Here is a 14601-nt window from a genome sequence, read left to right on the forward strand (position 1 = left end):
TGTTGGGCGTGTTGAGTATCTGCAACATGTTCATGCTTTGAGGAATGTGCAATGCATCAATGCTGACTTACATTATGTTTCAAATTACAATTATAATATTGGATATGAACGTAATGGGCAATCCAAATGTTCTGCAAACTTGAAGGCTGACAGATGCATTATATATCTGTGCCCATTCTTTTGTTAAAAAGGACACCATAGGCAGATGTGCTTCTTTTTACCAATTACTTATAGCAGCTATACTGAAACAGTCTGAAACTGTTCAGTCACCACTCTTCTTTGAGTGGCCAGAGAAAAGGAGAAGATAAACGGTGCACTATTCCATCATTCTGATTTGACAATGTGGGGGAATTTTGTTTGGACAGAAAAAAAATTAATTATTTTCCAAATTGCAAATTTTGATACGCACTGCCAAAACCCTGAATCATTTATTTCTGCCGGGGGTGGGAAGAGGTAGCAAAGTATCTGTTCAAGCAATGGTCAGGTTGCATGTAACCACTAGGTTAAGACATAGTTACCATACTGAGTTACTTGAAAGGAGTCATTTTTCAGTTAACTTGTGGTCACCTGGCTTCTCAATTCTTTACTATGTAACTTTCAGCATAGGTTGTTCAGTATTCTTCATTTCAGTCCACTCATACAAACAGTCTGCCATGATTGTAAATTCTGTTAAAAAGGCCAGAGATTCTACCCAAAACATTGGTTTGTCTTTCCTTCTTTTTTTGATACTATCTGACCGACTACACATTTCCAGGCTTTATTTTTGGTTTATTTCACTATAACTAAACTTGGACAACATGCTTCCATCCAGTTTTCGCAATGATTTAAGGAATAATTCAGCTGCTGTCCTTAAGGTCGCTTATATTTTTGAGGTATGTGGAGGTGTGAAATGGGGAGGAATAAACCACCATGAAATTACTCCCAAAAGTGGAGAGCACTCAGGGGGACCAGGCAAATTCAGCAATGCTGCATTCCCAGGCACGAGTTGGATAGGGCTGTATCAGTTAAGTCCCAAACACCCACCCACCTCCCCCTTACAGCCTCTGCCCAAATTTGCTCAATGATCTGATCACAAGGCAGCACCTACTCTGAAGCAGGTTGTGGCAGTTGATTAGAGCAGCAGAGAACTCGGGGTAGATCATCCAGCTACCTTCTCCGCAAACAATAATGTATAGCACTGACAGACAAGGAGAAAATGCATATTATTGAGAGGTAGATGCTGCACGTGGTTATTTGTTATGTACGGAATATACAGGAGGGAACAGTAGCTGCCTGGAGAGAGGTGGCCTGTGGTGTATGCTATACAAAGCCAAAACTAGTCTTCCAAAGATTTTGGGGAGGGGGGGGTGGGTGGAAAGAGATCCCCACAGTAAAAACAGCAAACACAAAACGCTGCCATCTTTGAAGAGAATGGATCAGGATTGTGGCTCATTCACAAAAAGTTCAACTTTCATAAATTCAGTAAGGGGAGGCGGGTGTGGAGGGGAGAATTTCCTGTCCTATGTCAAACAAAATTGTAAACTTTTTTTTACATAAGTGCATAAAATAAATCTACCTCCTTGATCACAATAGTACAAATCTATCTGCCTCCACAACATTGTCATGTGGCAGTTTGACGAACCCACCAATGCAGCAGCTAGTAAGATAAAAGTTATTGGTGTGCAACCTTCACTTGAAGTTGTAAATAAGTAGAAGGCCAAAAGTTATGACAAAGATGATGTTCCATCACAATAGTGAAGATGGAGGAATTAAATTTCAAACTGAATACTCAATCCAGCAACCAATCATTAAACTCAAACTAGGATTGCCATCAGACTTTCAGTTGAGCAATTTACGGATTCAAATGTAGGTGAAGTTGTGTCCACAGCCTACACAGCTGCAACCACACTCTCTCCCACCCTTACCAATACAGATCTCACATCTTTTCTGTATCCTCCACAGTAACTTCTGTTCATATTGCATTTTTAAAACCAAGCAGCTAATCAGAAATGGAACGTATGGGTGGCACAGTGGTTAGCACTGCTGCCTCAACAGTGCAAGGGACCCAGGTTCGATTCCGACCTCAGGTGGCTGTCTGTGTGGAGTTTCACTTTCGCCCAGTGTCTGTGTGGGTTTCCTCCCACGGTCCAAAGATGTGCAGGTTAGGTGAATTGGCCATGCTAATATTACCCAAACTGGTTATGGGGATAGGAGCGGGGATTGGGCCTAGGTAGGGTGCTGTCTCGGAGCAAGGGCTGGTGCAGACTCGATGGGCCGAATAGCCTCCATCTGCACTGTGGAGATTCTATTTAAAAAGCAGTTGAAAATACAACAAGCAGAACAGGGAGGAATCACAAGACTATTTTCCTGTGTGCCTTTTATCCTGCCTTATTCAAACTGAGGTTAAATGTAACTGGATATTGGAACAATTAAATTATTCCATTCTCTTAGTGCCACATGAAAAGTCCAGTCTCGCTAGAAAAACATCACTTTTATTTAAGCTCTATTAGACAGCTTTTTGCTTTTAATATTGAAGGAAAATGGGTGTGAGTCACTATTGAGATCAATCTGATAATTTTCCACTTTACACACCCATGATTAACTAAACAAAGGAACCGTGTAAATATTTATTTACTATTACATTTTGTTTCATTTCAAAAGTGAAATGCAAATATTGTGTTTTGTTAGAAAAATACTATGAAAAAGATTACTCAAAGAAAGGTATTACGAGATATTAAATGCCCCACAGGGGTCCCACACAGTGAGCAACACAGATTATATCATGGCATATTATAAAACCCATAGTTAAGAGACCACAAAATAGTTTCAGTGGCCAGTAGGTAACTTCTAAAAAAAATTAGGTTGGGTGCAGGTTGCTTCTGGACCCCTTTGGATGGCAATCTCTATACTAGCTAGCATTTGGAAAATGATATTTTGCCTGTGCTAAAATTAGGCAATAATATCCTTTAAATTTGTACAACTAAATTATAGGCTATCAAAAAAAGTTACGCAATTTTTAAATTGTAGCTTTAATTCTTGATAAGTTCCTACTAAATTTTAAAATAATACGATATTGGTTTAAAAATAAATCTGAAAACATGTAGAAAAATATCAAATAGTCTGACTTAATTTCTCTTTAAACTGTCACATATTTATTATAAATTGAATAGCACAGGATTAAGCAGTGTAGTCTTATTTCATTGAGAGAAAGGCCTAATATAATTGATTAATCAATGGCAATATTTAATTTGGAGTTCCAAGTAAGAAATCAAATGGTTACTGCAGTAGTCAACTGGACATTATCCTTGGTCTGAAGTGTACCAGGCATCCAAGATACCAGAGTCTCCTGTTCAATGGTTACATTGATACAAAAACATTTTAATTTACATATTTCTTCTAATGCATACATTGCACAAAGCGGTTTTTTTTCCCAATTGTCAGCGTTTTTCTACAATGGAGAAGTTGATCAAACTTGAACAAAGAGTCTACAATAGAAAACGTTCATTTATCTTGTCTGTATGAGGCTGAATTGTATTTCCTGTTTTTATTTCTGAATTAACAGTCATTTTCCTATAGAATCCAAAACAAGCTAGCTATAAGGTGCAAAACAAATATCGGATAAAGCCCCCCCCTTTTCTTATTTCCAATTTCTACTTTAAATGGACTGTTAGTTATTGATCTATTTTAGCAGGCTAAATCTACCACGAAGCAGGCACATGTGCTTCCCTGCCCCATTGCAGAAGGTTACAGATAGACAACATTGTACCTTTCTTGTAGCAGCATTTAGCTTATTTCTTTCAATTTAACAAATTCAACGCTAAAAAAAAGGCAACGTTTTGATAATTTACACACAAGCTCATTGCTCCATTTTGCTTTCTTCACCATATAGAGGGTATTCCTGAGTTATTTCTTTGTTGTGGTATTGCAATTGTCTACCACAAAGTAGCAGCAGCATTCCTTCTGCCAACATTGCCTGCTGCCAATACAAGGCTAGTGGACAGCAATACTAGGGAATACTAAGCATCACAGGTTACCAAAAGTATTTGATTGCAAAAGATTCCTTTCACTTATCCACTGGGCCATGTTAGAAACTAGAGAAATGGAAAGCTTGTATAAAAATGCAATATTGCAGAATGCTTCAACACATGAGAAAAGCTCAGCAGACCGACAACACAAGAAACCATTAAACATAGAGACACAGGACATTTCTCTAGATTGTGGTATTTATGAATATTTATCTACATCAAAATTGTTTATCTTGACTAAGTTAGTTAATGCAATGCTGATGATGCTGCATGAGCTGCCATATATGGTCCTAAAACTGATCAGATTTAAAATTTAACAAGAGATTGCATTTGTAGTGTCTCTAATGCATACACAAAGCCTTTGGGAATAGGTGGTACTTTTAACTTTAAGGCAATTTCCCAACAAAAGTCAAATGGTCAGTTTATAAGTACCTCACTAAATTGGACAGTATATATGGGAAAATTCAGTCAATAATGAAAAGACTACAGTCGTGATTTCCCAGTCTTATCCACAGTAGGAATCATTGCGGGAGGGATGGAAACTTTGACGGCCCAGGCAAAGGTCACTTCGGGCAGGGAGTTGCGGGACAGGAAAATCCCAGCTCTCGGGCTTGCAGCTGGTTTTTCAAATAAAATCAGGCCACTTATTAAATTTGCGTTCTATTTTGATTCCAGCCCTGAAAATCCACTGGAGATAGGAGAGGTGGTGACATCCTGGCCCAGTGTGTGCTACTGACTTAAGAGGTGTGGGCCATCAGCTGGGTGGACACATCTATGGTGTCGCCTTATCCTTACCATAACAACTAGACAAATCAACCCATCTGGTTACATAGATGACATGGAATTTTAATTTAGGGATCACAAATATTTAGGGACGACTTATCTAAAGGTTTTGACAGCAAATAAAATGGAGGGAGTTGTGAGTTAATCATGTCAAGCAGATTAAAAATAAATAGCCATAAATTCTTTATTAGGATGTCTTTGTCCATGAATTGCAGAGAGTCGGTTTGCAGGTACAGCATGTAATTAGAAAGGCAAATGGAATGTTAGAATTTATTGCAAAAGGACTGGAGTACAAAAGTAGAGAGGTGTTGTTGCAATTGTAGGGTGTTGGTGAGACCACATCTGGAGTTCAGTTTTGGTCTCTTATTTGAGGAAGGATGTGGAGACAGTTCAGAGGAGGTTCACCAGATTGATTCCGGGGATGAAAGGTTTGACGGACGAGGACAGATTAGACTATTTGGGCTTATACTCGCTGGAGTTTAGAAAGGTTAGAGGGATCTGATCGAGGTATATAGATTGATAAAGTAAACGTAGACAAAAAGTTTCCCCTTTGTGGGCAATCTAGAATGAGAGGTCACAGATATAGGTTGAGAGGCGGTAGATTTAGAACTGGGAAGAGGAGAAACTACTTCTCGCAGAGGGTGGTGAATTTATGGAACTTGCTGCCCCATAGTGCGATGGCATGAGTCATTAAATGGTTTCAAGAAGGGGATAGATATATTTCTGGTTTTTAAAAAAACTATTAAAGGGTTATGGGGAACAGGTAAGGAGGCGGATTTGAGGCCAGGCGAGATCTGATTGAATGACGAAGCAGGCTCAAGGGGCTGAATTGCCTACTGCTGCTCCTGATTCCCATGTTCCTAAATTTGGAATCAAAACATATAACTCACTTTTTTCCTTACATTGCGTACTTTTGGATTCTTTAAGATAATGGGGCGATTTTCCAGCCGCGTTGCGCCCGGCACAAATCCTGCTATGGTGGGAAAATACAGGGAGAACCCGGAAACAGGATTTGCACCAGGCGCCAAACAGTTTGCGATGTTCCCGGGCCCTACCAACAGACATGATCAGGGTCACGCCCAGCAAGAGTGTGAAACGATTACCATGCATTTAAATAGATTTTTATATGCCATGTCAGCTTGACACTGAATATTCCGGAACCATGATGTTCCCACCCGCCAACCTGATGTGGCGCCAGCGGAAATCATTACTGATCTCTACAAAAGGAGACCAGATGTGATGACCATGCTGGTAGACTCAAGAGGCCACTACAGCTCCCAGGTATTCAGGGGCATGGCATCCCTGGTACCGCCAACTCAGGGAGGGGTACAAGGCTGGCCATCAATGTTAATATGCGTGTTGAGGGTGGGGGGGGGGGGGGGGGGGGGGGAAGAGAGAGAGAGACAGAGAGAGAGGGAGAGAGAGAGAGACAGAGAGAGAGGGAGAGACAGAGAGAGAGGGAGAGAGAGAGAGAGAGGGAGAGAGGGAGAGAGAGAGAGAGAGAGAGGGAGAGAGAGAGAGAGAGAGAGAGAGAGAGAGAGAGAGAACGAGAACATGCCATGAATGAGGAGGAGGCACCCCAATGTCCATGAGGGTGGAGGGTCTTTAATTTCACTTTGAGTTCAGGGGGCCCTGATCTCGGTGAAGCCAGGCTTGGTGACATGATTAGGCTTGCCCCTCCCAATAATGGTAAAAAACATGACCCCCCCCCCCCCCACCATCAAAAAGTAAGTGTGGGAAGATCTCATCAGGAAAGCTGCCTGTTTCCCTGTGGAGAAACATGCCAGTTTTCTGACTGAACCTGACACTTTTCCAGTTTTTGGAAAAATTCCAGCCAATATGTTTTATAACAGGATGATTTGAACACAAAATAAAAATCAATGGATAGCATTTTATCTACAGTATGATACTGGCCCTTTATAGAGATGAGACAGACACTAAATGAGACCACTATCTCTTTTACCAGTTTATTCAGAGAATACAAATAGGCCTCATCTCGCATGTAGAATCCAATTCTTGTATAACTGTTTATGAGACAACAGAAATGTGGCCCACGTGGTATTTTCAAATTCTTCCATTCAATTGAAGTACGCCCATAATGTAAAAAAGTGCCAATACTGGACTTTTGCTTTAAAATCCACATTATAAATTAGAATACAAAATTGTTAAAAATATCTTTGATGAGATGAGATTTATTTTAAGTCTCATCTTCCCCATCCCCATGTTTTGGGATACTGGGATCTGTATATTAATGTCTTGTGGGAGTGACCTTTGCATTGAGATTGTTAACATCTTGTTGCGTTTAATATAGAAAATGTAAAGTTATAACACAACACGGTATTTTCAAATAATAGTGCATCACCTACATATGCTTATGTATTTAAAAATAGCTATTCTAGCTTGGACTGATGGCAAACACAGATGTAGCAAGAAAATTATCATTGTGTGAATCATACTTTGTTGGTTGACAATTGATTAACAGCAAACAAATCAGTCAATATGCAATATTCGACTTTATATTTCCACCTGTAGCATACTTTGCCTAGGTAACATAAACAAACCTTTCGCAAATTCCCTTACACGGTGCAGGGGGACTGCGCCAAATGCTGGACAGTAATATGGTCAGGATTGGGGAAAGTTGCCAACAACTGTACTGAAAGAATAGTGCAAATTTGCTTAGAGATTAGAGATTATTGCAAATTCAAACACTTGAAATTGGCTTTATTTCATAAGAGATATGGCTGTGTGTATATGGAGTGTGCCAGAAGAAAAAATGCCTTTTCAAGTCCAAATAAGACCATCTCTCTGACCTCACCAGACAGGTTGTGTTGACAATCTACCTCAGACTTTTACTGTCCAAAGTCAAACATTGCCATTCACCGTCTGTCCATATATTTTCACAGCAGTAGCAAATTTAATGTCAAAGATAAAAATTCCAATTAAATTGCATTAGAGTACAAACCAAGTCATTGTTGATTTGGAACACCGTGCATGCTGTGTGCAACACAGCATGGCATGAAGAAAGGAATAAGGACTAGCATAGAAAGGGTTATGATAATAAGTTCAGTGCTCTTTCTTAACGGGCTTCAAGTCCAGATCTGTCAGATGCTCTTGAAAATAAGCAAGAAATGAACACTGTGGAAAAACATCTTGATCACTTCTGATCTGTCCCAAAGCAGACAGCATTTCTTCATCAGTCCCCTCATTTGTTGTTTAAAAATCCATCACAAATGATATGCACATTCCTTTAAGTAACTATCGATATCAATTAATTATTTTACAATGTTTAAAGTTTATTCTGTGGTGCTATGATTTTACATTACACTTTTTAAAAAAACACTAACTTAATGAACCATTACCCTTGATACTTTCGTATTTCAAATCCAGGTTTTTGAGGAAGTTTAGATATATAGAAAGACCATTGAATAGTTTTAAATCCCCATCCTCACCAGAACAAATCTTTGCAGTTCAGTGTTCTGAAACTTCAAATCATTATTTAAAAGTAAGCCAAAAAATAGGACCAGAGAATCTAGACAGGTACTACTCGTAAGTAAATTTAAATCAGATACCAGACATAAACACTTCTCAAATAATAAATGCTCGAAATAATCTGTCGGGTAATAAAAATATTGAGGCTGTTCAAAATGCAACTGGATGATACGAGAGGTTGGATTCTGAAGGGCCTGAGGTTCAGTACTCCTTTCACATCCCTGACTGTTCTAATTTTTCAGAGTCTATGATATTCTAACTAAGGAAGGTAAATTCTTGGAGAAGGGCCTCTCATGTTTAAAAATTATTGGATATTATGTACAGTGGAAAACTGTCAAAACAATACATAAACAAATATAGCATTTTAATGAATGATGAACCTTTGCATATACCAGTAAAATATGCAAGAGGCTCTTAATTTTTTAAGGGCATACTGCAGAAATGCAATATTCTGTACAGACACATATTTTAACAGCTTTCCACTGCATTGATCATAAACCTTTGTCAAACTATTGCATCTGCACGCTCAGTCTGTGACGACCAATGTTTTCCTGGAAGTTCAAATGACCAGCCAATATGATTCTTTTAAAACTTTTTGTCTTCATACAAACCTCTGACCAAATTGTGGTCATCATCATTTTAGTTTCAACTGAGTTTTCTTTGCTTTGTTGATATGTTCATTTGCCCTTAGTTAATGGTGTTGACGGAAACCATGTAATTGACCTCAAAACTAACAAAGTACCTGTTAGAATGACCAATCTTCAAAAAACTCAATTTCTACAAAATGGAGTTGCACCCTTCAGCATTGCAGAGAGCAATTCATAGCTATTCTCATTAAAACTCCAGTCTGTCAAAAAATTACCAATACTTAACAATCTTGTGCTTGTCATAATGCATGTCTCTGACATTCATTTTTCATCAACTGTAGACACAACCTAACCTGATTATGTTTTCCCGGTAACCAACACAAGTTTAACCGAGATCTAGACAAGAATTAGCAACAAAACGGGCCAAATATATATTAGCTGTGATGCAACTATACTTGCGTGGATTCAAAGGAAACTACTTTTGCTGAAATGTAACTTTCAGAAGGAAGTATAAAACAAGAAAAGTATGGAACACCACAATCAACGAGCATAAATTAATAGATGAGCATGAGCGAATTATAGAATTCTATTAATGGTTCTGAAATGCTACACAGAAGTAATACTGTGTGCCAAGCAGATCACATTGTGATCAACTGGATCTGATTCAATTTGTTGTACCTATTTCTTAAGTTATTTGCATATACGAACATTTGTTTGGAACAGGAATATCCAACTCATATTTCTAAAGTGATGTACACTACGAGGCCAATTCCAGAAAGAAATCTGGATTATGTGTGCATCATTAGATCTGAAACTGGGTTTAATTTCAGAATGAATCCAATTGTGATAATTTGCTATAATTTGCAATTACATTTTTCTTAGACTAATTACTCCTAGATAGCTTGCTTGCCATGTTCAGCACAAGAAATGTTGCTAGCTTAAATGATTTTTAAAAAATCAGGTCAAAGGTTAACAACAGACCTGTTCTCACTGATTCAAATGACAGCACTAATCATACCAACCCTACACTACGTTACATAGACAATGAAAACATTGCTCTGATGTTGTGGGCAAAACTATTGCTAACTCACTACTGCACAGTTTGGGGGAAAAGAAAAAAAAAACTTAAAACATCACTGTCAAACTGGACGAGGTAATTAAGTGAGGCAAAATTTTCTATTTTAAGGTTTGGGGCCAGCAGGCACCTTTAAGAAAAATAAATTTCAGCACAGGAACCAAACTAGTTTGACAACTCTCAGATGAGGCAGTTATCCCTCTGTTTTTGACATTAAGCACAGGGGCACCAACATCATCCCCCTGGCTTGTTAGGCTGGCTTTAACAATATTAATTAATTGTCCTGTTTTGCTTTAATTAATTCCCATTTTAAAAATAAATTTCACTCATTTGAGAGCTACTGCATTCCTTACTCCCACCCACCCAATCTACCTGGTTATAATGAGTCCCTGTGGTCTTCCCCCAAATGAGCCACACTGTGGGGATGCTGTATAGCAAAGTGCAATACACAGTGAGCAAACTGGCTGAATTTAATGGCAGTGGGTGAGAGCATGAAATGTTTCCAACATGATCTGGGCAGTATTGATAGTTATCAAAACAATTTAATTCTCTGTTCTTCTGGAAAGACCATGTGCACAAGAAATGGCAAGTCAGCAGTACCCATATGGTTGTAGTAATTAAGTACATAAGTTAGCACATTTACGGAGTACTCTCTCTACTTCACCAAGATAGGTTCTCGGCAAAATCCCACCTGTTGAAACAAGAGGAACTCGGTCATCTCATCTGCTTCCCTCCCACCAATCCTTTAGAATATATATCTTTTAAATTAAGGCTTATGAAACACCAACAAAGCCTGAATTATGGAGATGGCTGCCTTCTCCACCTCAGCCACCCTTGATTCTACAATCAGCTGTCTCATTTCCTCATTAAAAATGAGCGCTTCAGTTCAAGGTAGGCTTGGTTTTTTTTTTAATCCTCTCTCCCATCAGTTTGGCACCTTGGAATTCTGTTTTTTTTCTGTGGAACACACTTTGAGTATATCTTCACCATTGTAATCGGTTTCCTCGATTCCGGTCTTCTTTATTCACTGGCACCCTGCATCTGTGGAGTTGATGTGATCACAGCAAGACCCGAGCCTGATCCAGTTGATTCCTCCATCTTAGGCCGTTTGGCCTCAGGCTCACCTAGGGACATTGTTGAATGTTGCGATTCTGTGACAAGGTGCTTGCTCACAACTACAGGGGAGGAAGATGTAGCCTGTGCAGCCAGGATCTGTAGTGGATTAGTTATAGCTGAGGAGGTGAAGAAAATTATAATTTTAAAAAGTGTTCCTATTCTGCAAGTTTTATTAAAACCTCTACCATGAAATCAAGATCTCTTCATGATGCTCTTTCCAAAGGTTCTCCTCAAAATTGCATTACACTTCCCATTTCAGATGGATGGTGGCCAAGTCTGAGCTTCAATCTTTACTAGAGCCACCGTCAATGATGCCCTGTGATCAGCTGGTAGGATTTATGCTTTTTGGGCCAGGATTAGTCCAGATCGCTTTCCTCTCTTATAATAATAATCTTTATTGTCACAAATAGGCTTCATTACATTGACACTGCAATGAAGTTACTGTGAAAAGCCTCCAGTCGCCACATTCCGGCGCCCGTTCAGATACACAGAAGGAGAATTCAAAATATCCAAATTACCTAACAGCACATCTTTCAGGACTTGTGGGAGCAAACCCACACAGGCATGGGGAGAAGGTGCAGAACGTTTCCCTGTGGACTGCTCCACTGAACTATTTTAATCCTGTCTGAGTAGTCCACCAATGAGAGCAGGCAAGTTCAAATCCCAGTCAGAAAGAACTCCGTTTCAGAATGTATTACAAATACATTTAAAAAGCAACAAACTGATCTAATTCAGTTGAGTACCAACATAATACATTGCCCAAGTTTCTATATAAAAAGCGAGATGCCATTGAAAACTGCTAATAAAACACGCATTCATGGGTAGCGCAAAAACATACTCTCCAACTTTTTAAAAAATCACGTCTGCAAAGACAATTGATCTTGCGAAACAAAATTTTGGAACCAGATTTCAAAATGTTGGGAGTTTGAATGAAGCTCACGGATATATTATAGAACAATTTATGTCAAAATCTATGATGCCTGGATGATCAGCTGATCATGGAGGTCAAACATCTGGAATGCTACAATCTACTCTGCTCTGCAGCCTCGGAATTTGGGGATACAATTCAGTCACTGCTCACGTTCACTTTTTCTGACAGAACATAAAGATAAAGAATCTTTTGGGATGGCACTGTGGTACAGTGGTTAGCACAGTGGTACAGTGGTTCACAGCGCCAGGGACCCGGGTTCAATTCCGGCCTTGGGTGACTGTGTGTGGAGTTTGCATATTCTCCTCGTGTCTGCATGGGTTTCCTCTGGGTGCTCCGGTTTCCTCCCACAGTCCAAAGATGTGCAAGTTAGGTGGATTGGCCACGCTAAAAAAACCTGCCTCTTAATGTCCAGGAATGTGCAGGTTAGGTGGGGTTACGGGCATAGGGCAGGGGAGTGGGGCTCGGTAGGGTGCTCTTTTAGAGGGTCGGTGCAGACTCATGGGCCGAATGGCCTCCTTCTCCACTGTAGGGATTGTATATTAAAAAAGATCTCTGCCGACTTCAGTCGTTTAAACAACAAAACAGCAAGAGCATTGGGATTATCATTTGGATGTAATTCCATTGTTCCAAGTCAGTTTTTCTTTTATATTTTTATGGAATGTTGGCATCACTGTAGGTCAGCACTTACGACCCATTCTTATATAACTGGCTATTTGCTAGGCCATTTCAGAGGGTAGCAAAGAGTCATGGGTCTGGGGGGGGTCACATATAAGCCAGGGAGGCTTGGTAAAAATGAACAATTTCCTTCCTGAAAGGGCATTGTGAACTCGTTGGATTTTTACCATAGATCCATAGAAAAGTAACAGCATAGGAGGCCATTCAGCCCATCTTGCTCATGCCAGCCCGAGGACACCCAGGTGCCCTTTCTAATCACACCATCTGGTGCCCAGTCCATAGCCCTATTTTTGAAGAAAAAAAACCCTGGTTACTAAATTCACCTACCATAAGTATTTCCTTGAAGGCTTGCCACAGGAACAGCATGTTTACCATTCTGAGTTATAGTCTTCACTGGAAGTTGATGCTGTCCCATTGAAGTTGCAGGTGCCTGCTGCAGGATTGTGACCATCTGTCCAGGTACATGTTGGGGCATTTGACTGCTAACCGTCTGAATCACTCGACTGCCAGTAGGTACATTTGTAAATGTCACAAGAGATTTATCATCAAGGATTCCTGCAGATACAATTTAAACAAAAGATCATCTTCCAGTTCCAATATATAAAAATCCTGCAACATGCAACAGTGAATTTTACAATCACGGTGGTCTTTGGAGTAATAGAATTACTGCAGATGGCACATGCTCACCACAGGGTTGCCACCAAACAGTCTGCAACAAATCAAGATTGCTAAAATAAACATGTAACAATAGCTGACGGGCCTGCCATTGCATTGCTGATGAGAAAAGTCAGAAGACGTTGCAGTTTATAATGGACATGGTGTAGTTACTGATGACAGTAAATGTTAGGATATGTTTTTTGAGAGAGGAATTATTTTTGTGATGAGATTCGAATACTGAATATTAAGTAATGTAGGGGTAGAGAGTACTTAGTGGGATAAAATTGTGGAGTAATCAGTGATTGGCAAAGAATAATAGGATTTTGGCTGGGGATCAAGTAATTGTGGACTGAGTTGTTAGCATTAAGGGGAAGGGTAATAGGCTAGTATAGAGTATTAAAGCGGATGGGAAGATGGGGAGTGAATCGTGGCAAGAGGAGCAAAATCTTTGGATATATAAAACAGGAGGTCAGTACACTAGTTGGGGGAAGTGAATAGTCAGATATCAGCAATGGGAAATTAGGGTTTTAGTGGTCATGGGAGCTAGCAGATATTGAGGAGTTGGGAGGAACAGTGTGAGATAAGACAGGTTTGGAATAAATAGAATACTTTCTGATAGAAGTGAGAAGTCTTATAACATCAGGTTAAAGTCCAACAGGTTTGTTTCGAATCACTAGCTTTTGGAGCGCAGCTCCTTCCTCAGGTGAATGAAGAGGTGGGTACTACAACCACATACATAGACAATGATAGAAGGATGGACATGGAACAATGGTGAGATAGTGTGGCTGAAACAGACAAGGAGCTATGCTGCAATGCAGAGAAAGAGAAGTGGAAGCATAAAAGAGGTGGCAACAGAGGAGCAAAGAGGGAGTCATAAGAATGGAAGGGAAGCATGGTTAATGCCGATGGATGGATAACGGAGTAGAGTCATTTAACAAGTGAAGCAGATAGTGAAGCAGTAACAGAATGATAATAGTATAATGAGTACCAAGACTTAATTTTGGACAGTCCCTGGGCTTGAAGAAACACGAGCAGCTAGGGGCTGAATTAAAAAGCAGAACCAAAAAGGTAAGTGTCTCTGGATTACTAACTGAGCCACGAGCCAATTGGCACAGAGTCAGTAAGATTAAGAGGTAAATGCGTGGCTCAAAAGTTGGTGTGGGAGAAATGGGTTTGAATTCATGGGACATTTGGATAGTACTGGGAAAGGATTGAACGGTTCCAATGGGGCGATCTTCACCTGAATCATGTTGGGACCAGAGTCCTGGCGAATCGCATGACTAG

General features: G+C 39.8%; 1 protein-coding gene across 1 annotated transcript in view; it reads right to left on the bottom strand.

The window, feature by feature from the left end:
* Positions 1 to 6731: 6731 nt before the first annotated feature.
* foxk1 (forkhead box K1) overlaps positions 6732 to 14601 on the bottom strand; it is a 152150-nt gene continuing 144280 nt past the window's right edge. Inside the window, exons 8-9 of the mRNA XM_072480954.1 lie at positions 12988 to 13215; positions 6732 to 11170 (exon numbers count right to left, since the gene is read on the bottom strand). Of these exons, the coding sequence (XP_072337055.1) occupies positions 10959 to 11170; positions 12988 to 13215 (440 nt within the window). The 3' untranslated portion in view covers positions 6732 to 10958. The remainder of the gene's footprint in view (positions 11171 to 12987; positions 13216 to 14601) is intronic.

This window comes from Scyliorhinus torazame, chromosome 17 (assembly GCF_047496885.1).
Source record: "Scyliorhinus torazame isolate Kashiwa2021f chromosome 17, sScyTor2.1, whole genome shotgun sequence".
NCBI lineage: Eukaryota > Metazoa > Chordata > Chondrichthyes > Carcharhiniformes > Scyliorhinidae > Scyliorhinus > Scyliorhinus torazame.